At 37.5% G+C, this 26,576-nt stretch overlaps 2 protein-coding genes across 2 annotated transcripts in view; one reads left to right on the forward strand and one right to left on the reverse strand.

Moving 5' to 3' along the window:
• The first annotated feature begins 438 nt into the window (after positions 1-438).
• On the forward strand, positions 439-2,153 carry LOC139737292 (coiled-coil domain-containing protein 92-like). Its single transcript, XM_071647966.1, has 2 exons — positions 439-610; positions 1,097-2,153. Exons 1-2 carry the CDS (start codon positions 439-441, stop codon positions 1,843-1,845), a joined length of 921 nt encoding a protein of 306 aa, XP_071504067.1. The 3' UTR covers positions 1,846-2,153.
• Positions 2,154-13,182: 11,029 nt separating this feature from the next.
• The window catches only part of LOC139737293 (neuronal acetylcholine receptor subunit alpha-3-like), a 78,594-nt gene continuing 65,200 nt past the window's right edge, over positions 13,183-26,576 (reverse strand). The window contains exons 3-9 of the mRNA XM_071647967.1: positions 21,066-21,110; positions 20,391-20,500; positions 19,020-19,461; positions 18,104-18,442; positions 17,083-17,382; positions 14,070-14,263; positions 13,183-13,390 (exon numbers count right to left, since the gene is read on the reverse strand). Of these exons, the coding sequence (XP_071504068.1) occupies positions 13,378-13,390; positions 14,070-14,263; positions 17,083-17,382; positions 18,104-18,442; positions 19,020-19,461; positions 20,391-20,500; positions 21,066-21,110 (1,443 nt within the window). The 3' untranslated portion in view covers positions 13,183-13,377. The remainder of the gene's footprint in view (positions 13,391-14,069; positions 14,264-17,082; positions 17,383-18,103; positions 18,443-19,019; positions 19,462-20,390; positions 20,501-21,065; positions 21,111-26,576) is intronic.

Raw genomic sequence — 26,576 nt, forward strand, 5'->3', positions numbered from 1 at the left:
CTTTCTAGGCGCCTAGATCCTATGCCATTTCACACAGATCACATCACATCCCTTCAGATTAACCAGTAGAAACCAGTGCATGTTGTTTGAAATAAATGCTATTTCTGCTTACTGATTTACTCTACATCTACAGTGTAAGCATGTTTGAGAGCACAAACATATACATGTAGACCACATATTCTCACATACACTGTAGGTAGATCTATGTAAACTTTACATACATGTACCTATGTTGTCTACATGTAGGTATGTTTGTGCACTCAACATGCTTACACGGTAGATGTAAATTAGAATAAATCAGTAAGCAGAAATAGCATTTTATTTCAAACATGATTTTTGTTTGAGGCGTGTGACTTATACTCATTGTAGAATGTTTAAAAATGGGTTTACAGATCTGCATGAAAACATCCATTAATGTCTCATTTCAGTCAAATTGCAATGGCCGCTCCAATCGAAGTGAAGCTGAGGAATGCCGAGAGCTCCATCCTCTTCATGCAGCAGGAGCATGCCAAGACGCTCCAGGCGCTCCACCAGGAGCTGTACAAGCTGCAGAAGAAATGTGCCGAACTGACCTTTGAACTTGCCATGAAGAGTGATGATGTGGATGAAGGTAAGACACCCTGTTGTCTAGCAAGAGACAGTGTCCTTCTTAGATGTTGGATGTGACACGCTTGAAACTTCTTCCAGTCTGTATCCAGTGAGATAGTCAGATCAACTTTCAAGTTTTTTGCTACAGTTTGAAGCACGGGACACACAAACATCTTGCTATTTGCGTGGAATCCAAAATTTTTTCTTTTCAAAGATGGAATGTGCATGTACTGTGACCTTGCATAACAATAACCTTCATCATTTCCGCCGAAGTAGCAAAATGTTTTAAAAGATACAGTTGTATGCTGGTGTATCACAGCTAGTGGAAACTTTATTTGTAGTTCATTTTCATTATTTTATCAGTTCATTGCAAACATGTCTGCAAAATCATTTAGCCTGCCTCCCTATCTTGACAAAGCAGTGTTATGTATGATGTACATGTATGCATTCTGCATTTCCAAGTGGGAATGAAATATATTAATGTCTGATCTGTTTTCCCATTTTTCAGAGCAATACACAAGTGAAATCTCATCATTGAAGGAGAGGTTGGAGTCTAAAGAGAAGCAGTGCAATCAGTTAAGCAAAGAAAGAGATTCATACAGTCAAAAATGCAGTGATATTGAACTCCAAATGAAAGAGCGTGAGAAGGCCTACCAGGGGGAGATTTCTGAAAAGGGTCAGAGAATTATAGTCCTAACAGCTGAACTAGATCAGCGTTCGGGAACAATAGCATACCTGACAACACAGCTTCACCAGCTGAAACTCAAGCAGCAAGGCCATCCAGAGGATCAAACTGCTCGCGCTGAACCTCCAGAGAGAATCTCCAGCCCAGCCCCGCCCAAGGAGCCTGCCCCACCCCGCGTGAGGCGCTTCAACCTGCGCACAGGGAATGGTCCCGTGCCCGGAGCGCATGTGCGCACCAATAGGCACGTCCGGCGGGAGAGTGCGCCCCCGCCAAACCAAGTGCAATCTCACATGTTCAGCCGGATTGGTCAGGTGAGCCCGGCAAGTCCTGGATACCGCCAGCGGGATGAGGTCGTCAGGGACGTTGCAGCATTCATTGCCCATGTCGATCCGACGGGGAAGGAAGTGGAAGTTAAACCTGCACCTGCCATCTTGCCACCCATCGCACCCCATGAATCTGTCTCGAGAGAGTATGCCATGTCTGCTGAGATTGCTACACTGGCTATAGAGAAGCCCTTTAAAGTGGACAGTACCTTGAGATCACCAAACCATTCACCGGTTCACACGGACTAAATAGAGTCCTCTCATTTTTTTTTCCCTACAAAACCTTATGAGTGATTTTGTAGATGACTTTAATGCTTATAATCATTATTCACCTTGTGTGCAAAAACACCTTGATTCCATACTTACAATTCTATTAATTGTATTCATGGTGCAGATACATGTACTGCCAAGTACTGCCAAGTATTTACAGGACAGTTGAGTTCATGTCAAGTGAGTCTGAAGCAGTTAACAGAATTTAATTTGTCATGTGCATGATTTTCATGTTCTTATATCAGTTTTTATGATTCTTGTCAGGCAAATTTTCAAGCAGAGGTTGAATAAAGGCCATTAATTGTTATCAAATAAGACTTAAAGTTTGACACCTACATGTATCAGATGATGATCGTACACGGACCTGATCATGTGTTCAATTCAATGTGTACGAGTCATTTGTAACTAAAAATGTAGCAGAAAAACAAAAACAAACCCAAAACATGAAAAGAAATAACAAATGAGCAAAAAAAAAAAAGAAAAAAAATCATAAATGAGTGTCATGGCAGAATTGCAATTTGAGCCCCCTTTTGTGTTCTTCCTTTTGAAACAAGCATTGTAGAAGCCCAGTTTGGACTTGTAGTCATGAAACGGTAGGAATACTCGATAAAGTCCATATAAATGCATTGTGTTGCAAGGGGTTCGTGTCATCGCAACTTACCTGGCTTCAGTTTCTTGTTCTCAGAAGGTTGTTGTTCTTTCTTTTTAGTGCATCATGTGATTTTTGTGATTGAATAGTGCAAGTACAAGTGTGTTGTGAAAGTTTGTTGTTAGTGCATTGCCAAGTTTTACGTCGTGTCAACACTGTACATGTGCAAAGTACTTCGTGTTTCTCCTAAAATTGATTATTTTCCAGTTTGTCTTTCATTAGCCACAATGCCATAAAAGTGTCGGGAGAGAAAACATGTTCAGTAAGTCTGCATGCCTGTTTTCGTTGGCAATGGACTCATCAATCCTAATTGCTACATACAGACAGTAATAAGCTTTGCAGTGCAAGTTGATGCAAGATCATTATTAGTCACTAGAGAAAAGGCCAAGCATTTTCTCTTTCATGTAAATTATTTGTCACATGAAATCACCGTGTTTGACCTCAGTGTGATGGTATGATACAGTGTACAAGTATTTAACATTAAGGAATATATTCTGCTTGTTGTCTAGAGTGGAATTGCTGTGTTGGTATGTACAGGAACATGTATTTAAACAATTTATTATAAATACATTTAAGGGCGACCGTGGAGGTTGATTTTCTGACACATTCAATTTTTAGATATGACATTACACACCTTTTGTACCGGTACAAGATGTTCAATGCATCTATACATGTATGTGTATTGAGGGCAAGTAATGTATGTCTATGTGCTGCCATGTAAGTTTTGCACTTTAAAACAAAAGATGTTATTCTATGCTTGCTTGTAATGTGACAGTAAAGCAACATGCTTCTGTGAAATGTTCATAGGAATGGTTGAACTACCCTGGTTTGTTTGTGTGCATCTGGCCTGCAATTGTAGCCCTGTGGACACTGCAAGCTACATGTATTGGGTCTAGTGTGCAGTCATAATAACATGCAGTACCCTACAGATCCCTTTGCTTCGCATGTGAATTCATGAATCATTTTTATCATCGTAGTCAAGTCTGATAGGGATAGTGGGATCATGGACCCTAGGGTCCATGGTGGGATATAGTATGAAATTTTAGTCCAAGAAATATTTGCTCAACTCCAGAAATTTCCCTGTGAATTTTAAGCATTTTTTTCCTTTTTTACCCCACTCTACCCCATGATTAGCAAATTGAAAATGTACAACGATGTACAAGTGTATGCAACATTGTTGTTATACAACATGAATTATTCTTAGTCTTGTCCTCCTATCGTGTTACTTTGATATGCATGGCATTGCCATTCCAGTAACCTATGTACAGCTGTACGCCTTTACCAACATTTGCTTGTGTGCCATTTGTGGTACAGTGCACTCCCGTTATAACGAACACGGTTATAACGAAATTTCGTTATAACGAAGTAAATCTTCTGGTCCCAAAATTATCACCATTAAAGTCTATGGTAAAAAATTCGCTTATAACGAACACGGTTATAGCGAAATTTCTGTTATAACGAAGTCTTTTCTGAGTGCCACAGACAAAGAAAAACAAAAGAAATGTGCTCCGTTATAACGAAATGCGAATTGCTTTCGAAAATACGTAGCGGAACAAGCATTTATAGCGTCTCTACATGGGTGAACGCTTCACACCACTGTGTGTTCGTTCCACAGTTTCTGAGGTGAACTTGCGTTTGTTATTGTGATACAGTTATCCCATCACATTTCACATAGCTTTCCAGTGTATGATGAGTATTCAGCAAACAGAATATGATATATACAGTGTATATATGTGGTTTCCTTGTTTTCGTTATATATTGTATTTGTTCGGTTATAACGAAATTTTGTTATAACGAAAGAAAACTGCCGGTCCCGAGCATTTCGTTATAACGGGAGTGCACTGTATACGCCTCGATGTACACTATATACCCCAGCTCAATGAAAACAGTGCACATTGTGTACAAGTACATGGATTGATGTGGTTTTTCATAAATGAATTATGATTAATGTTTTCTTGCCAGTGTCTCAAAAGAATAACAAACTGAAAAGTGGAAATTTGTGCAGTGAGAAATTTTCACGCATCTCGCATAACATGAAAGTAGGCTAGCAGGAAAATAAAAGCATGAAAATATGTTTGCATGTAATACAATTGTATGTACAAACATGTAATACTGTAAAATGAGGAATGCTTGCATGCATTTTAAGTACGTGAATTTCTTGAGCGCCAAGATTCGCGAATTTAGAATGCATGCGAAATTTCTTGTCGACACTATATGCATTGAACGCCAGTGACAATTCGCGAAAATTTCATGCCATGTAAAAGACCATCGGCTCCAATTCGCGAAAATTTTGTGCCGTGAATATATTATGTTTTACAGTATTTTATCTCTTTCATCCTGTGGTATTCAAAATACGTGAAATTCATTTTACCCAATGGAGCAACAAAAATTACTTCTACCAAAATTTCCGCTTTTACAGCAGTCCATGGCTCATTTAGAATGATTAATTGTCACCGTGAATGAGCATTTTATTGTCTCTCTTTGTCAGTGTGTTGTAAAAATGTAAACGTGTTAATCATGATAAAACAGAGGCCTTGAAGTACATGTATTTTAACTTTACAGTGTACAGTGATTGCACTTTAAACACACTGGTATTCTGTATTATATCATTATGACGATATATTTGATCACAAGCATTGTATGGACCTCCACCTCCAGGAAATTTGGTTTGTTGGTTTTGTGGGGAGGAGGTGAAAAGTGATGTATGAGAGTGAATTCAAGCTCAGCATAAGGACTGGAAACATATTGACAGGAATAAAGGAGTGTATCATACTCTTGAATCAAAACAAAACTCAGTACAGCAATGGTCATTTTCTGTGTTTTTCATATTGTGTATACGCACATAGATTTTCTGAGGGGGTAAGGAGCACGGGTGCCTTGTATCTCCATATACTTATAGTGCATTTACACTTATGCATGTTTCATCTCCTTTGAACGAAAGTTAACTTGTTTTTGTTTTTTCATCCGTCATGTGTTTGTGTGAGCTCACATGTACAAGTATTTTTGGAATGTGTATATGGTGTGTGTGTGTGTGTGTGTGTGTGTGTGTGTGTGTGTGTGTTTGTGAGTGTGTGTGTGTGTGTGTATGTGTGTTTGTGTGTGTGTGTGTGTGTAGAGGGAATAGAGGATGGGTATTTCAGTTCACTGTGTGTGTAGCAGGATGTGTGTAACAAGGGGTTGTGTGTAGGCTTTGTAGCAGATGGATACCCATACATTATCTACTTGGCTAGAACTACAAAATGCTACTTTTTATTGTATATCATGTACTGCAGCTGTACATGTATATATCAATATCTATCTACTAGTATCTATCCATCTATCTACAGTGTCTCTACATGTATCTATCTATCTATCTATCTATCTATCATTCTATCTATCTATCTATCATTCTATCTATCTATCTATCTATCTATCTATCTATCTATCAACCTGTCTATCTATCTATCTATCTATCTATCTATCTATCTATCTATCTATCTATCTATCTAGTTATCTATGTACTAGCATCTATAGTATCTATATCTATATCTGAATCTACATAATACGCATATAGTATATATATCTATTATCACACGATACATATCTGCGTCTATTAATTTGGCAGAGTTGCGGTGAAAGTGCTAGGAAGAAAATAATTGAGATTGATAAGCTGGAGTCCTTGCTAAAAGCCGATGCCATACTCCACCACGGTCGTAGGATGATTGAACTCCTGCTAATAATGCAACGTAACCTTCCTTTCAAGAACAGACACCTCCACTTGCATTGTCAACACGTGATATGCCATCGCCATTGATCTTTCGTAGAGGTCGATAGTGGCTATATCGCTTACAATGCATGCCAATCAGCCGAGTGAATAGGGCCGAACCGAGGGAGGTCTATCAAACTTTGAGGTATAGTCTTTCTTCAAGGGAAATCGGAGTTTTCTTCTTCTGATGAAATTATCGTTCGCAGTTCCACTTTGCGCATAAGCAGAAAAAATACAATGGTACATTGTACTCGTAATTCGTACCAACAGAGGCATGTTGATGTCAATGAATTATCTCCATCAAATGTATCATTGTGAGATATTTAAGTGCTTTATATCATTCTCACATAGGAACCCCGATGTCTAAAATACAAAAACAATAACTTCCAGCAGCAATATCTTTTGTATTTATTTATTACCATTATTATTATTATGGTTTTTTTTTTTTGGGGGGGAGGGGGAGGGGTAGAAATTACTGCTTTCATCATTACTATACTGTTGAGAAAAATAGTTCCTGCAAAGAACACTAGTTTTCACTGCAGGCCCCTTATTTGGTATCTATCTGATGGAAATCGGGCCATTCTATTTTTTTTTTTCGTAAAGCAAACTGAAGGACCATTAAAATAGTATGAGCATAGGTATTATATGCATTATATGTCACTATTCTCCCGACGTTGAAATGCATTGCTCTCAATATACCATAGTTATCTACATCTTGATGTGGTAAACAATATGTAGGCCTATCTCAAACCAAACAATGCGAGCAATTTGTTTCAGTGTGTGCAGAATTATTCAGTCACGTATGTTCCAGTGACTATACATTATGACAACTTTCCGTACTTCCAGTCATTACGTCATCTCTGGAAAACATATACTTTATAAGCTGTGCTTTTTTGAAGTTTCCCTCCATAATACCTTTCTTGATATGTATTGTTTATATATTATGTTTGGTATTTTTTGTAATATTATTTCATTTATGTTTCTTATCTATGATTTCATGTATCTTGGAAAAATAAATCAGATCTCATTACTATCAACATCATTATCGTTCTCATCACAATCGTTATCATCATCACCATCACATCATTGTCATCAATGTCATCATTATTATCACCATCATGACATTATCATTATCATTATCATCAGCATCATTGTCACCATCTTTTATTATCATCATCAGTCCCATCGTCATTATAATTCATAACACCTGTCCTTAAAGGACAAGTTCACCTTCATAAACATAAGGATTGAGAGAATGCAACAATATTAGTAGAACACATCAGTGAAAGTTTGAGGAAAATTGGACAATCGATGCAACAGTTATGAATTTTTTAAATTTTTGTGTTGGAACCGCTGGATGAGGAGACTACTACAGCTTGTGAGTCATATGCGTACAACAGTATAAAGAAAATATAAAAGAAAATTCAATATATTTTCACTTTTTTCGCATAATAAAAGAGCAATTGACTTGCCTCTTTCTAAAGGCAGGGGGAATGATATTACCCATAACATTTATCGGTAACGAGTCAGGGGAATGTGTACTTTTTTCAAAAGATGGAATTTTGTGAAATTCTCTTTATCTTTTCCTTATATTGTTGTACGCATGTGACATCTAAGTTATTCATACACTGCAGTAGTCTTCTCATCCAGCGGGTACTGCACAAAAACTTCAAAAATTCATAACTTTTGAACGGATTGTCTGATTTTCCTCAAACTTTCAATGATGTGTTCTACTAATATTGCTACATTCTCTCAATCCTTATGTTTATGAAGGTGAACTTGTCCTTTAAAGAGGAAATCGAGTTCAAATATGAATTAGTCTGATAAAAAGGAGTAAAATTTTACAAGTTCAGCGGTAAAAATCTGACTGAAATCGGATGAAAAATAAGGAAGTTATGACATTTTGAAGTTTTGATAATTTCTCCAAAACCGTTCTTGTACAGTGGGTATGAATATGCAAATGAGTGAGCTAACCATGTCATACCATCACAATTTTCCATTGACTGTGTACAAAAAAAAAAAGACGAAAATTCAATGTTTCTGTCATTGAAGTTTGAAACATGACGTTATTCCTAGTTGAATAACTTCAGAATAGTGATCAGCTGGATGTATGAGGATTTGAGCCTCGGGCATGATTGCGTTTGAATGAAAAACTGGAAATTTCAAAATTTTATGTAAAAACTATAGGGTAAGTTGTGAGGGAATAACATGCTCACTTTGCCATTTGCATATTCATATTGACTGTTCAAGAACTCCCCCCCCCCAAAAAAAAAAAAAAAAAAGGTGAAACTTCAAAATGTCATAACTTCTTTATTTTTCATCCGATTTCGATCAAATTTATACCGTCGAACTCTTGATATTTTACTCCTTCTCAGCAGACTAACTTATATTTGGACTGGATTTCCCCTTTAAGTATCATTTCAATTACCACCCTCAGCACCAGCAATAGTAGCCCCCTCACGAATAATCATTATCGCTATATCATCAAAAATTAATTATCGTCATCATTATCCTCATCGTTACCGTCATCATATCCGTCGTCATCAAGAGCAGAAACATCCTTAACAGCAGGGTGCTTCCAATAGGCATTTTTTTTCGATGCCATGTCTGTTTGTAGCTGACATGCTAGTTTCCCTTTTTTGTCTGATTGTTGTTTTTTGGTTTTGAGTGTTGCTTTGCTATACCTTATAATTAGTCGTTCATAATGTTCATTTACTGAGTGAGTAGGCCTACATAATTTTGAATGTGCTCAATTTGTAAGTTCATCTCGAATGGTAAAACCGACACTGCCAGACTGATTTCCTTTTTGAACGTGTAGATTGTGGATTTTTTTTTTTTTAGATATCTGTGACATCATCTACAACAATATAAGATGAAGATGATTCGATAATGTCGTTGAATATAATGCCAAAACAATTCCAAGGGAACAAAGCATCAAATCCTCGTGTGGTAGCTATACTCCGTGCCTGGAATGTGTAGTGACTTACTCCCACAATGGACTGCGAAAGAAACAATCCAAATTTAAGCTAAGTAGGCATAATCACAATAGTTTAAATGAAAGTCCCATTCAATAATTGCACAATAAACAATGAGAAAATATGATCTCCCCACCGATGACCAGTGGATTTATTGTATGATACAAATGAAATAAATGACATTTTCGTATTCTCCTTTTCTCTCTTCTAGTTCTGTGGAAAGACTATACTCTTAAATGATATCTTTACAAGGTATTAAATTAGTCTTCCACGGAAGCACGTTTTAGTGTGAACGGCTTATTTTTGAATCGTTTTCATTAAATAACGAAATCTCTTGTGAAACATTAATATCAATGTTTATCTGACTACTATAAATACGGGCAGGACTGCAGAAAATTAGTCATTCAAAACGTTGAAAATAGACACCTCCCAAAGTTGCTATTACTATACCTATAAAGGTACAAATCTAGGATCAATAACACATAAGAACAACATGAGTGGGTATTATACTTTGTTGAAGTGTCGACAGTCATTATGCAAAATCAATAGATCTGTTTGGCTACATATAATATTGCTTACTTCCAACCCACCAACCACATGCCAAAATAATCAGCCAAAATTGAGCAGATTGTAATAGTGCTATCAGGTAGACATGTTGTGAAGTAGACTAAGTCCCGTAAGATTTTGGTCCGCAGGCCACATGTCCACCCTGGCTCTGGATATTCTAGCAAGCATAAATTAGGTTGTTGGACCAACATGATATTAAAGGGGATGGTTAGTAACCGATCAGTGGGAATCAGTGGGAATGCTGAGGGATGATTGTTCCAATCCTTGTGGGATTCATTTAAGAGTACATTATATATCTACTGTTGTGTGAAAATTATTTGCTTCAGAATGGTCTCATATTCAAGTAATGTGCAGAATACTGCCCCGTCACTGACCAGGGACGCTAACCTGGAAACATTAAACTGCACATTACTTGAATATGAGACCATTCTGGAGCAAATAATTTTCACACAACAACAGATATATAATGTACTCTTAAATGAATCCCACAGGGATTGGAGCAATCATCCTCCGGCATTCCCACTGATTCCCACTGATCAGTTACTAGCCATCCCCTTTAAAGAGATGTGATGTTTGGACCTCCGTCATATTATTCATATGTTAGCATATATTCTCTCTCTCCCCTCCCAATTATACAAGTGCTATTGATTTTCTCCTTTTGACTGAGACTGAAACCTTTAAAAGATCCTCTTCGGGTGAAAAGGGAAAGTAAAAACACAAATATGCCCTCTTGAGACTCTTCGAGAAATATGATTTCCTCACAGAAATATTAATTTTTATGCAACATGTTTAGGAAGTAAAGGCTCTATATTTTTGAAAACTACGGTAACCAACCAAATACTGTTTTGGTGCCGGAGTCTGGAACAATGGAAAAGATGGACAATAAATGAAAGGAAAGCGTTGACAGGCAACAAAAACCATCGTGATTAATGAAATATGAAATACTAAACGAGAGAAAAATGTTAAGCATATACAGATGAATTAGACGAGGCACGTACTGTTGACCAATCATTAAGTGCTTCAAAATGTGTAAAATGCACAAGATCCATTTGGCCGGAACTTGTTCTAATCAGTTTCGTAACTGCGGGTACTCTGCTGTGCAAGTGCCCTCAACTAGGACCTATTTTGTACTTTAACAATGATGATTACGTCACCTCTTTGAAGAATCTGCCTCATTTGAAAATATTGGCGAATGCTCTCTATTTTTTAACATGTTTAATTGAATAATCTTCACTGACAGAATTGATAATAATAACTGATAATTTGAAATATTGCGATAATATGATGTGATTCCATTGTTGACACCTGTCATAAAGAGAAATTATTTTTTATAGAGTTCTGTCAATCTTGTGTTGTCATAATGGTGCCTAAAAGTTTTGAATAATTGTCTTTGAAATATTCAAACCAAATATATGACACGAGAGAACAGTAAATGACGTCACAATGATTAAAAGAAGAAGAAGCGGGAAGTCTCTGCTTCTTTCTGCTCGAATAAATCAGATATTAGGAATTATTGCTGTTATGAAACAACCAGCGCTTTATTGATTCTTTACAAAAGACAACAACATCCAATGATACCGACACTATAGACTCCCACAAAAAAAAAAAACCCTTTCCAGTTCTATTCTGCAAGCCCTCTGTTGTAAATTTCCACTACGACATTTGGCATCTTAAAGTGCATCCCGGCATTTAATACAAGAATGACTTGTACGCCGAAAAAAGGGTTAAACCAGTATAACTTCAAATAATAAAAGTCAGCTTGAAATATTCATTCTTTCAGATGCTAAAAGTAATGCGATATCAACGCTTTTAACCTCGTCAAGTGACTTTGGATACCTCCACTAAAATTCTTTTCAACGACCATTTAAAAAAGTCTTCTAATGAAGTCTTTGTGCTGGGGCAGCTCGGTTAGAAATGTTTTTTTTTCACTTTTTAATGATGATAATAATAATAATAATAATAATAATAATAATAATAATAATAATAATAATAATAATAATAATAATAATAATAATAATGATAATAATAATAATAATGATAATAATAATAACAATAATAATAATAATAATAGCAATATAATAATAGCTAGGTTTTATCGCATTTCAGACATAGTAAGACTTTCAATGCGTATTTTACAGATTATTATCATCACCCCGGTCACTGGATACATTATTCCCAGTCAGCACTGACAGTGCTCACTCTCCACTCCCTGGGGAGCATTCCAGACAGTCGCCATTTTACAGGCACGTACATACTTATCAACCAACAAAAACATTCTCATTCTACCGGGTACCCATTTACACTCCTGGGTGGAGAGCAGCAATGTAGACAAAGTACCTTTGTGAAGGGCAAACGTATCGGGCTTTGCTGGGCTCGAACCCACGAGCCCATTCCACGCTCAAAACGAGCGCTCTTATCCACTCGGCACCACACCTCACTGTTATCCTATATGGTGGCAGTGCTCACGTAAACTGGCAATATGTACAGGACTACAAAATAGCGGCACTTTTTTGTTGTTGTTAATGTGAGAGAAAAACGCAATGATGGATATAATCATGTATCTACGTGTGCATTCTCTGTTCTCATGGTAAATTCACCGCAAAAGTTATAATGCGTTATTCTGTTCTAAAAATCTTCTCACCTACAGATTTGCGATTACTGAGAACAAAGTATCTTCATTAGATAAGCAAAAGATTTCCAAGAATAGAGTATGAGCTAGTATGCAATGAAAATGATGTAAATGATGTAAATTACACATGATGCAATGACCTTTAACCTCAAATAAACTATACTCTGACATACAACCTTTTCATTGTGCCTTCTAAAGCACCAATGTTGGCGAAAACATGAATAATACTTTGAAAACGGATGGAGCGTAAAGTTACGGCTACCTGCGCCTCGAGTTTTCCTAAAATGACATACACAACAAAGCTTTTTGGCACACACATACACACTATATCGCCAAATGTAATAAAAGATCGTTCATGTGGCATGACTTTTATCGCATTCAACCCGTACTATATATTAACTGTCATATTCTTTTTTATTCACTGTATTTTTTTTTTGGAGCAAATATTGAAGTGAGACTACAAGAAATAGTAGAATATTTTGCTCATCTCTGCCCTCCTCACTCACCAAAATTCGTCCAAACCTATGCCTCTCAGTGACAGTCACACTTCTACCGCTATTGCGATAAATATAGTCTCTGCAAATATGCTTACCGACACGAAGCTAAAAACAACTTGACAAGGCTTTATGACATTTTATTGTTCATGACATCTGCCATTGCGGTTTCTAATGTAACAAATATGTATACTAATATTATCATTTCAAATATTGACTAAAGCAAACCTGGTCCATCATACGCAAAGGCCATTAAGAGACGACAAAATCTGCGACGAAACAAACCGTACATTTTTATTTTGTTCGGATTCTGTCCTATTAACGCGGTTATAGGACATCAGTCCACTCTGTAAAAAGGCTTCAGTGTAGATCCCCGATGAACTGATCACGGGTAGCTTGCGGCAGACATCGGGTCTCGAGTAACGGTAGAGTTAGAAGGCCTCCAGCGTTATTTACAGTTTTCCTCTGTAAAGTAAGAGGCAGAGAGAAGGAGGACAGTTAAAAAAAAAATCTCAGAAACGTTTGCTACCATGATGACTAGTGTCAAATATTCTGAAACAATGTCATTATAAGGGATTACTAGTGTACTCGCTAATATCTTTTACATTATTTCTGAGCTTTTTCTAGGTAGCAAAATAATATCTGATCTAGCTTCTTTGTGGAATTTAAAATATTTGCAGAAATGATAGATTTATCTCTTGTACATGATGAGTAATGATAGCAGCAGAAACATCATTTCTCAGTTTGATATAATATGAAATAGTATAATTTATGGTTATATGATGTGTTATGATGTGAAACGATATGACATAAGATGAAATATTATGTTCTTATATACATATATATTTATAAATATCTTACATGTAAACCTATATAAACATATATATGTAATATATATATATATATATATTTATATATGTGTGTGTGTGTGTGTTCCAAATACATGCTTTATATATATATATATATATATATATATATATATATATATATATACATATATATATATATATGCATATATATATATATATACATATACATATATATACATATATATATATATACACACACACACATATATATATATATACACACATATATATATATATATATATATATATATATATATATACATGTATATACTCACATAGACATAAGATAATCCGTCCTATTGACGTGGATGGCTTTCTCTCTCGGCACAGGGACGTGGGCATCATCAGTCTCCCATAGCAACGGGGAGGACAGGAAGATGCACATGCTGCCAATCGTGACGATGAAGATGTACACCCATAGAAACAGACGGTCTATCACCATGGCAACGTAGTGCCATTCTGCCTGGATCTGTAGAGGGATGCACGAATCAGTTTTCAGTATATTAGTACAACGGCATTTGAATGTCCATGTAATATTTACCAGTCATTCATAAATAAGGCAAGGATATGTCTTTATGTCGTAATGATTATTCAGAGAGGTCATTGCCAAAAAACAAACAAACAAGCAAAAAAGAACAAACAAACCAAAACATGCCAATTGATATCCACTCATGTGTGCTTGTAGTTCCCTGTTATCGTCCCCACTCATTCATAGTTCCGGACCAAATATCATTTCCTACAAGCATGCGCCTCTGGTTAGCATCTTTTCACCTCCAAGAAATCCCAACAGGACTATTAAAGCCCTTTTCGTTCAAATCACCGCAAAGTTTTAAAAACCTGAGGTAATCTCCAATGGTATATTATTTACTTTTAATTGATATACCAAAAACTGCACGTTTATTACAGTTTTAGGGCAAGTCCAAGATAATGCGCGCGTTACGTATGGGACATTCAGAGACTTTTATGACCTGAAAAATAGTGTTAATGGCCTTTGATCATATTGAACTTCATCATGGTGATTGATATCTAGGAGAAGTATAACCATGTAAAAAATTGAGAAAAATGACCCGGCCAATTATATTCTAGAAGAGAAAATATGTGCCGTTACGTATGGGACCAGAAAAATTTTGTTTTTTTGAACATTTTTTTCAACCTCAAAACTCTCTGAAAGTATTTCATTCTACAACTTGTAACTCACTGTGATGAAAGCCACAACACTCAAGATTATCACAGGTAAGTTTCATGTAATTAGGCAAAAAGCTCTAATTACAGGTTCTAATTAAAGACAGACATGACGTGTTACGTATGGGACAGTTACGTATGGGACAGTTTGTCCCCCATTCATTTAGTGTGTGAAGAACCATGTTTATGGGTATTTTGCATAATTATTTTAGTAAAATCAGTTGAAACTACTCAAATACTGATCCAGATTGTCAAGGACACATTATTCTCCGAATATTCACCATCATAATCATATTCAATCATATTCTTATATTTTTATGACCAACCTGAGTACAGTGCTGTATGCATGCCCTTTGTCCCCCATTCGTTTAGTGTGTGGAGAACCAAGTTTGTATGGGTATTTTGCAAAATAATTTTGCAAAATACCCATAAACAAATTTTTGCATAATCATTGAGGTAGAATCAGTTGAAATTACTCAAATGCTGTTCCAGATTGACAAGGGAACAATATTCCCCATATATTCACCATCATAATCATATCTAATCATATATTTTTTATGACCAACCTGAGTATGTACACGTGTATGCCCTATTTTTATCAGGATAGTTACTACTGAAAAATTGAATAGTTTAAAGTGTTTACTTCGATTGATGAAGGGCAGTTTGCCATTTAGTTTCAATAAAAAATGACTAGACACAAGAAATATTAATTTCAATAAATAAGCAATACCTGCTGCATGGAACCCCAGTGATCGAGTAGATGATGTCTGTCTAGCAGTCAGGTCATTGATTCGAGTCACACCTCAGTATGTATACCCATGAATTTTGTCGTGGCTACTATTGAAACTGAATAAGGACAATTTGTGTATCACTTGCAATAAAAAGGAATCATTTTACTTTATATATTTTTTGTATAAATATATCACAACCATTTCAAATTGGATCTCTGTCACATAAACTTTGAATTCCTCTAGTCTTAGAATTGTATGCTCTTTAGCAATTTATATAATTGGTTTCCAATCATCTCATTAAATGTTAAAAACTGAATCCCCATTTCTACAAAAACTATACCATCCCTTTAATGCTGATTTTTCATTGTGTATTTTGCCATTTTCCCCTCCCCCTTTCTGAAAATTGTTCAGTCAAGTACATGCATTGTTTCACGTGTCTAAAACTCAAAAAGTAGCTGCAATGTTGGGATGCTTTCTTCAGGATGATGAACCATTTGTGTACTGAGAGACCTTCCCAGCTAGCTACATGCATTCACATGCAATATGTATGAGGATGTCCCATACGTAACGCATTTGTCCCATACGTAACATTATTTCAATGCCTAATAGAATATATTTCTTTTACTGTTTTTTCTTTTTTCTATGGTATTTAATTTCTCTAAACAATAAATTAGAACTTTCCAAAAGGGCATTAAAATATCCTTAGCAATTTCAGAAAAAACCTAAAAAAATGACCTCAATTTGTTACGTATGGGACATCTCATGATAGGACACGAGCTAATTTGCATAATCATTTGCATAATCCTTAAATTCTTATACCAAGTTAAACTGTTTGATGAACTTCTTATGTCCACATATTAATCAAATATCATTTGCTTTCCTTTGAATTAATATGAATTTTTATAAATGTCCCATACGTAACGCTGTGTTTCACATTTATGCAAATGAAGCCCTTGAAATTTGCATAAACTTACATAATATCATTTTTTCCTCCATGGAAATCAAAACTTCAACTCATAAGCTTCAAAATGATACCAAACATGTCAATATTGAGCAAAGATGAAATTTTGTCTTCTGAGGGGACCTTATCTTGGACTTGCCCTTTAATGTACAAGCACATGGGTATGTTGAGATATGGTGACGACATAATCTCCTTATCTAATTTGCAATCGTTGTTGAAGTCTTTGCCACTGATTTCCGAAAACATAAAAAACTTTCTATATTTCCATATTTTCAATTATTATGTTGGTAAAAAAAAAATGACATGTAGACCTGTAACTGACAGAGATATGCATTTGTTTCATAAATTATAATGTATACATCAAATCGATGATCTTTCGATGTGTGATTGATTGAAATCTTTTGTTCTGCGTACTTTTCGGTCCTTGTCCTCATCTTTGGTCCTCTCTACGATGTAATTAATGAATTCCAGCCCCTCCTTCAGTCTCGGCGGAGTCTTCCCGTTGTCGCGGATGCGCTTGAGGTCGACGTTGGCGTCCATCAACATCTCCTCCTCCGTCTCGTGCGTGGGCCACTCTCCGTCAACGCTTAGGTTGTGGATGGTCGGGAGGCCGTCGGGTCCTGTCGTCATGCAGCCGCCTCGCTGTATCACGCCTCGGAGGTATGGGTGGCGGTTGAAGCATTGCCTGTCTGCGTCCGAGTTTCGTCCGTACATCTTCGTTGGGCAATGAGAAAAAAGAGAGGAAAGAATAATGCAACAGTGATATAGTAGTGAGCGATTCAAATCAATCGACAGATTGAATCACAGACAAGTGTCCTCAATTTGGGCCTACGATTTGCCCCTGATTCTTGATAAGGCCGTGGTGCAACTTTTATCTTGATCCTCATGATGTTTAACATGATTGCGCTATGTGATTCGAAGCAAAGTAGTTGATGAGAATATGTTGGGATAGTTCTATTTCATAACAAAACTTAAAGGGACTGTACAGTACTGGTTGAGGTGAGGAGTCAGCTTGCAACGTTTTGCGAGATATTTAAAAACCACTCTATATGAGATGTTAAAGAGCATGCAATTCTACGAGGAATCAAAAGTTTATCTGATGAAAATCGGTTTTGAAATTACTGAGATATCTAAAAACAGGGTAAACCAAAGAGATCCTAATCAAAGTCGTGGTCTGTCAACTTTATTAGGATCGCTTTTTTTTTTTGGGGGGGGGGGATATCTCATCCATTTCATGGCCAATTTTCATCAAATAAACGTTGAATCCTTTTTGAAATTACAAGCTCTTTCATATTTCATAAGAGATTTCTCATTATCTCACCAAAAAATGTTACAAGCCTGAATCATCACCTCATGCAACCAGTACAGCCCCTTTAATATAGAATAGAATGGGGGGGGGGGGGCAAAGGATATGGTTCTGTTTTTAGCCCCTAACCATTCTAGTCAGCTGGACGTTGTTGCTGTTTTCGACTTCCTGTTGGTCCGGTGTCGGGTAGAAAAGCTTGTAGTTGTCCGGCCGCTTCATGTTGAGGTACGGCGGCAGCAGCTCGATGAAGATTGTCCGCACCCAGGCTGGCATGGTGTGCGTCATGGCTGACCGATGGAACAGGTTGATGATGATGACCGTAACGGTGATCGAGACGCTGACCATGGCCATGGAGAAGAGGAGGTAGACGCCGATGAGCGGGATCGAGCCGGACGTCGTGGGAATCATCTCGGCGATCAGGAGTAGGAACACGATGAGGGCCAGGAGAATAGAAATGCAGAGAGTTACCTGGAAAGACCAACCACGGCGAAGAGAGTATGAGTAAGGATCTTAACTCAAAACGATCGAAATAGATACAAACATCAGTGGACATGGTGGATGAGTTCAATCAAAATGCAGCTCTAACATAAAGTGATAAGTGTGACATTAGTATCAGTGTAATAACCGTTACATCAAGTAGCCATTAATAGGTAGATGGATTTTGATGGCGTCATAAAGTCATGTTCAGGAGCAAAGTGATACACCGACGTCTGTTTTTCGCAGCACTCCCATTCGATACATCTCAGTCGGTTGCATTCTATGACTCGGGCAAAAAGCCAGACGAACAAAACAAAACAAAATAGGACAAAATATAATCCCAATTCTTGAGGGTCGATCAATGATCCTAACCATTTGCAAAACCCCCGAAATTTTATGATGTTAATGCGAACGACACCAGGAAATGTTTTGTTACACTTTATGTTGGAAGTGTGACCCTAAACGCTTTTCTGATTTAACAAATGAAAATGTAAGTCAAGTTCAGTGTGAATCAGTCTACACTCTGCCAGTGGCCTTTCCGGTTCCAGTGGGAGTTCCAACCTCTCACCTTTTCTCCGCAATTGGACGGGACGTAGAAGACAAAAATGGTGAGGAAGGTGATCATGATACAGGGGAGTACAAAGGTCACGATGTAGAAGAGTGACTTCCGGTGCAGCACAAACTGGAAGGTAAGGTCGACGTAGATGTAGTTGTCGCAGCACGCGTATTGCAGCTTGTGCCGCTCAATGGGCGTCTCCACGATGTCCCACTCTTGGTTCTCCCAGTAACGCTCGAGGCCGACGTAGGCCGAGATGGGCTGCAGGTCGATCTTGCTGTAGTCGTGGGTCCAGGAGCCGAACTTGAGCGGGCAGCTCTGCTCGTCAAAGGGAAAGTTGTTGATGTGGATGAGGCAGGAGCTACGGTAGACGGCCGGTGGGAACCAGTCCACTGTGCCGTTTGGATACACCTGTGTCATGGTCAGCTTATCTGTGGTGTAGTCACCCCCGACGCTGAATATGGCAAAAATAGTAACAGTAAGAGTAATAGCAAAAGTAATTAGTACGAGCAATAGTATTAGTAATAGGAACAGCAATAATAGGCAAATAGTCATATATAGGGGTAGATATATTTATGATAATCATGACAATAATGATAATTATAATGTTCATGATAATGATAATAATAATGATAACATCAATAATAATTATCATTATTATCATTATTATTACTGTAATTGTCATTTACTATATTTTCATAATTCTCATTATGATCTTAATTGCAATAATAGTTTTAAAAGAATAACAACAATGATACAATTTTGTTTTACTCATAGAAGCCAAATCTACTGTATGTAATCACTCCTCTTCTCGAAGACATATCTCTGTTATCATTTTCTCCAAGATTCATTACGACACCTGGACCAGGAGGCCACACACCAAGTTTAAAAGACCTTGTCCAATGATTAACGCATCATGATTAAATTTGATTCAATCAATCGAGTAGATCGAATCAGAAGAACAGAGTGTTACTAATGCCATCAAAGTTAGAGATGTGAAAAAAAGTTACAAAACATTTGCCGAAAGGTAATATCAATTACTTAGCCATCTGCAAATAAAATGAGGTCAAGATGTGATGTCCAATAATCTATACAACTATACCCATTCTATTACTTTGAAAATTCCAATTAAAAAATCGATCACGTAACACATTTTGTTTTTGTGTGTGATGACCTAGCATATTTCATACGATAACCTTTAGAGAGAAAGTAATGTGGTAGCTATATTGTTGACCAGAATATGTTTTTCATGATGTTTTCTTTCACGAACCAATGGTAGAAAGCTGTGCGTTAATGACATAATCTATGTATACTCCCTTTAAAGTTCTACGCGAAATCGAGCTTGCACAGAATGATGACGCCATTGATGACATGCGTGCTTACTTGTTATACAGGACAATGTCCGGTCTCCATAGTAGGTATATGGGAATGTGAAAGGTAGTGATGTTGCCGTAGTCGGCCGGATTCCACTCGAGACGGTAATCTGTCCATCGCTGTGCAGCACATTGACAACAGACACGAGAGAATATCACACAGAAAGATATACAGAGCGTATAAAAAAGGTAATCCAACTTTGGAGGGCTACCGTTTCATAATTGTCAGCTTTGGAGAGTGCAATGTTGGTTGTGAGGAAAGAGGAACTCTTCTTCTTTCTATGCATGACAGAGCACATGAACTTTAAAGACAACAATGACAAATTACCCTTTTTCCAAGTTTGAGTGTTATCGTGAAGGAACAATACATGTCTCACTGAATGGATGGGATATCTCAATGAAAGTGGTAACATTAACAGGCCAGCCTGCATGACTGCAGGTTAGATGTAAGAGCATCCAAGTGCTAAACTTAGAAGAATCAGACCCATGACATAGTTTATTACGATAATTCTTTTCTCTGTGACCACTTAACCAAATTGAATGGGGTTTTCTTCAAAATATAGGTAAGAGAATACTTTATAACCCAGAAGTACCATTTAGACAGTTTAATCATATTGGTAGTTATAAGACTAAAAATCCGATTGTCATTTTTTTTTGTGGACATACTGTATAGTCGAACACTCACCTGTCTCTGCCATAGACTGGTCGTCATTACTTGATTTCTTTCGTCCTACACATAAAAAAGACAAAACAACAACAACGAATTTTGATTGGGCCAATTCAACCTCGGAATATATGCGCGATCACGAATAGTCAGTTTTATGGTTTTTTACATGTTCTTCGGGGACTCATATCTTATCCGTGTTATGTGCAATTTAGATAACGTTGCCTTATCTCCACGATGATTATGCACCTCAATTTGATTATAAAACTACGCCACATTATCTTTCTACATACGACAGGATTGAAGTGGAAAGACTATCCTGTATCAAGTTGTCCTTGATGAAGTAAAATAACTCAATCAATATTACAAGTTTATTCAGATCCGACCGAAACAAAGGGAAATACTTGGAAGTTTTACATAATTATATTTCGATGAAAATGATTCCATCGCTAACAATAAGCAAATTAAATTTGATGAAGTGATAACGTCTCATCTCAAAACTTCCCTGCTTAAAATCACTCTATCGTGCTTTGACAACAATTCAACAATTCCAAGCCTTACATCCAACCAGTCCAGTAAGCCATCAACAATGAATTATTACAATTCTGCATAATGTCTGATGAAGATATAATATTTGTTCTTCTTGACTCCATTGAAAAAAAATGGAGAATTGTGTAAAGGTTCATGAGAGACATGTTTCATAAATTGATAACATCATCACCTACTCTACTTTGCAATATGCGATTGACATTATTGCGTTCTATCGAAATGTCAACATTTTCTTAATCGAAGCCCAATTGAGGGAACTTTATACTACCATTCTGTTTGTTTATCCTAAATGTTCCACATACACCTTTCAGTCTACTGGAAAATGGAGTGAAACTTGAATTTTAACTTGTTTAACTTCTGCCATTTCTATATCTGGACCCTTAGTGATGTTTATAGTACGGTGCACGGATATCTTCACAAAGTTTAATCCTGGTACCGGTCGTGGAATCGTCAAGTTTTCATAGTCGTTGGAGGGGCATTCCAGACGATTTTCGTATCATATGTATATTTCATATCGTGGAGTACATAAATCGACAGATCCATGTACAGATTTGTGGAATTTGTTGTGGTCCTTGAACAAAGAAACCAATACTCTGAAAAATCTTACAGAAATTACATTGAACATGTGTTGAAGACATAAGAGCCTCACATTATTTCAGAACTGTAGCAGTGTAGTCCATTACAATATACTGCTTGCTTGACAAGTTCACCTGTGTAGAATCTATGCATGCCTTCTTCTTTTGTTCTGCATGCTTCCTTGAGCTTCAACTCATGTATTCTTATGGTGAGGCTGCCATGTCATCATTCTTGTTCATTGCAATTTGTTATGAATTTTGAAAACATTCTTATTCCTCCTCCGAATCAATATAAATTCTGAAACTGTGTATATTCTCGGTATAACAAATTTATAGTTGTTGAAATGTAAAAGTCTGAAAATCAACCGGAGGTCTCCTTTAACTGCTCAAATCTATGGACTGTGATGGAGAGATGCTTACGTGTTCGCGTTTCCGTATTTCTCGTCGTAATTTAAATTACTTGACGACTCGTATGACTCGCCTTGTTCTTGTATAGACTAAGGTTTACAGTTGTATTTAATGTTTTCCTACACTTTCTGGCAACTGCTCTCATAGATTAAATCGCACAGACAGAATGGAAGACCAAAATTAGTTGGTTGATTAATTAATAAACAAACGTAAGTTTGATGACGACAATCTCGATTCCTTTTGTTAAACATTGAGATTATCTTAAACCTCCAAGAAGACAAGCCTAAAGGATTAAAAAGTATAAAATTTACATTCGTATATTCGTAAATTCGTATTTCTTATTACACACAGCTATTTACAACAGCTATATGTTATCAGAAAATTCTAAAACATGTTAAAGGTACCTTATTCTCACGTTTGCTCATATAACTTCATAGTTACGATGTCAATGAGCAACTTGTCATGAATATTCACAGTACCCGTTCACGTTCAATACTACATGTATACGACCCTAAAATATATATTGATTTTACGTGCGTGAAAACTTATATATCCTGTACCGTAGATCATGTGTGCGTGCAATTCTCGCCTTTTCCACCATAAGAACGGTATTTTCCTTCGACGAGAATGAAATGAGGGCGGGCGTGTTAAATAGGAGGAATGACAGTCCCTTGGCTTGCAAAGAAAACAAGTTACAGTGGGTCGCGGGAGAGTGATTACGGGGCAATCTTGTGTTCACCCCCGGGAAGTGTCGGCTGAAACAACACGCGCGGATCGAACCTTGCCACGCAGGCGCTGGGCTATTTTTGTGTCGAACTGGGCTCTAATTTGTTTATGCTGATTATAATACCGACGAGTCCGCTCTTCTAATTGTACACGTTTGGCGCTCTAACCAAGCGAACGCAACGGAGATTAATTCCGCCAAGGCGCCTCCTCTATTGAAAAGCGATATTGGGTTGTCTTGTATCGAATCCTCCAAATGCTGTATATTGGGAGAGAGAGAAAGAGAGCGAGTTTTCCCGTTCTTCCCAATTCTCCACCTCTCTTTCCGTCTTTGGATCACCTTCGCTGAAGCGAAGAAGTTTGGTCTGTGATAACTCCATACTGATAGGCAGAGTATGTTCACTTCTAAAGTAGAAAAGACTTTACCTGCATTAACGTATATGTATGACACCCAAAGAATCGAGAATCGGTGAAGGGTTTCTGCGCATGAAGTTGCTCAGGTTGCCGCCTATGCAAACGTAATAGTAACAGAATCCATCTATAGCAGATAATGATCTTGAATAAGAGAGTCAAATTCGAGGATCTTCGAGGATCAGGTTTTTTTTTTTTTAAGTTCCTCTCAAAATACGTGAAAACACACAAACACAAAGAATACAATTACTGTATGTGGCTTAATTTGGAATTATATTATTTGAGGCTGCAGCAGAGAATATTATAAAACTTGTATTACTACATTACTTGTACGATTCTGAAATATTAAAACGTATCTTTACTATGAAACGAACTTAAAACAAGGTATAAGATGATTACAATTTATACAAGGTAGAAAATAAGCGATATTCAAAAGCACACTAACTGTATTTTAAACGAGATCATCAATTATGCAGTTCTACGAAATAAGTAGGGCATGCAAATTTTAGTACAACGCAGGCCTGTTATATGCAGCAATATGGAAGATCAGTGCTCATTCGTTGTCAACTTTGATGGCATAGCGTCACCAACGACAGCTTTGCTAAAGGTTGACAAACATTGTACTGGAACTAAGACCCCCAAAAGAAATGGTTATAATAACAAGAAAAGCTTCCCTTTGCAGCAATATTCAATACGGTCGAAATGAACTTTTAGTTATATTATGGCCTACTTGCCAAGCACGCAGGAGAGACTGAAACTGAGACCTGACCTAGTTATGCTAAATGTTATGAAAACGTTTATGACTGCACATTCGGTGTTATTGCGCGACATTTTTTCATATATAAGTTCCATAATGCTTATGAGCACTTAATTCGTTAGCCCAAATGCTTTTACAATATCCCCAGAATCAGTGAATGAGAGTAATACCGGCAACGTAATCCAAGCTTTCTATAAGTCTGCATGAATCCTCTCATTTTTTTTTCTTGTCTTATAAATGATATCCATTTCACCATTGCGTGATTGTTATTGAAGTGATTCATGTCCTCATATAAAAAAATAAAAAAAAGTAATCACTGCAGTATAAATGGTGTGCAAACATTTCGAATTTCTTTCGGCATATTCGCTTCCCAGCTCCGTGCTGGTTCAGAACATTCACTCATTCCTTTCGCCAAGCAGTGAATGTTTGATTATCGTCACCTTCCGTTGAGATAGCGGCGGCCGAATTTGTCCTTAATATTAGCAGGCGAGTCAACAGATGGACGAGATGCCGTGGCTCCTCGTTGCATGCACTAGTCACAAAGAGAAAGTTTGTTGAGAAGAAGGACTCGCATTTTGTGCGTCAGCGAGTATAGATTGTTAGCAACCGAATACCTGGCACTCGTGTTTCCTTCCAGACAGCACAATCCAATATTTCCCTCCAGGAAGGTGTCGCAAGGAACGGGACACGTCACAGAGAGAAAGCTTGCCAGTGTGTGTGTGTCTCTCTGTGCGTGTGTGTGTGTGTGTGTGTGTGTGTGTGTGTGTGTGTGTGTAATCTGACCTGTCGGAGCAAGTGGCTTTGTAAACGTAACATTGCCTCAATCTCCCTATAAGAAAGAGAGAGAGAGACGTGGTCACGTGATCCATTGTTTCTTTAGACACTCTATTCCCGATGCGTGTTCGCAGAATAGCCAAATGCAAATGTCAGACAAACCTGTCAGAGGAGGATCACGAGTAGCTGGTTTGGCTCAGTGGATATGACTATATGGGCTGTCAATCATGAGGTCCCTGGTTCAAGTCCCCTGGCTGCAGTGCTTGTACCTCTAGGCAAAGCACTTTATTGTATCTTCGTTGTTTGTCGGTTTGTTTCATTTCCATCTGAGAAGATGGCAGGATAGCCCATATTCAGCTGCAATATTTAGCTGGTCTTCCATGGGGTCCAGTTGGATGTGAGGCGGGATCACTTCACCGGGTTAAACACCCTGCTCTTTGCGATGAATAAATGAGGCGGGATCTTTTACGAGCATGAGTTGTGACTCTCTCTCTCTCACGGAACCTCCATTTCATGTTCTTTCCGAGGGACAGAGCGTTTTTGCCTCTTACTAGAGGGGATTTTATGATTACACACAACATTGCCCAGTGCGACCCGCGAATTGAACCGGGGTCCTTAGGATCGTGAGGCAGACGCGCTACCGACTGAGCTTTTAACTCCCCGCCCTCCGTCGATCTGTCGGTCGGTCGGTTTTGCTTGCGTACAAGCATCAATCTCCCTTATTGGCCACAAAAAAAAAAACCCGAATCAATTCAACTGAATTAAGATTATTAACTAGGGAGTATATGGATGCTGCGTGTTTTTAAAGTGCTTAAAACCAACATTTAGAGAGTCATTATGAAACTAACATTGATGTCAAAACAGTGCATAAAAAATGGGCCTATGTACTATCAATTCCACAGAACATGAATCTTAAAAAAAAAAAACCCAACATGGCTGGTGGATACACTATTGTCTTTAGCCTATATACAACGCAAAGAGTGTGAGTATTTAACAATTTCTGTCTCACAGTTTGTCAGATCCAACTCTGTGTGATCTAAACCTTCCGATAAATAACGTATCCTGTTCTAAACAGACAAGCGACAAGCAACTGATTTGCCTCGAAGTGCCCTTGACAAACGCACGTCCGATGGATTTGGCAACGAGACATCACAACACAACAGAATACCCTCTTCACACTTAATTTTATGCTCAAGACCAGTTTGTGAAGTCCAAGGAATGAGGCCATGACGGAAGTGAACTCAAATGACCATAAGAGGCCCTTAAGATAATACGCATGACCTTCTTTACAAGAGGGTCAGTTTATACTGTCGTTTTGGGTAGTACGATGGCTTT

The sequence above is a fragment of the Diadema antillarum genome, unplaced genomic scaffold, assembly GCF_040938485.1.
Source record: "Diadema antillarum isolate AM-2024a unplaced genomic scaffold, OU_Dant_1.0 seq00000688_RagTag, whole genome shotgun sequence".
NCBI lineage: Eukaryota > Metazoa > Echinodermata > Echinoidea > Diadematoida > Diadematidae > Diadema > Diadema antillarum.

Coding starts and splice junctions, on each gene's coding strand:
- LOC139737292 (XM_071647966.1), top strand. CDS start 439: ATGGCCGCTCCAATCGAAGTGAAGCTGAGGAATGCCGAGAGCTCCATC. Junction 611..1,096: donor GAGTGATGATGTGGATGAAG/GTAAGACACCCT, acceptor CCCATTTTTCAG/AGCAATACACAAGTGAAATC.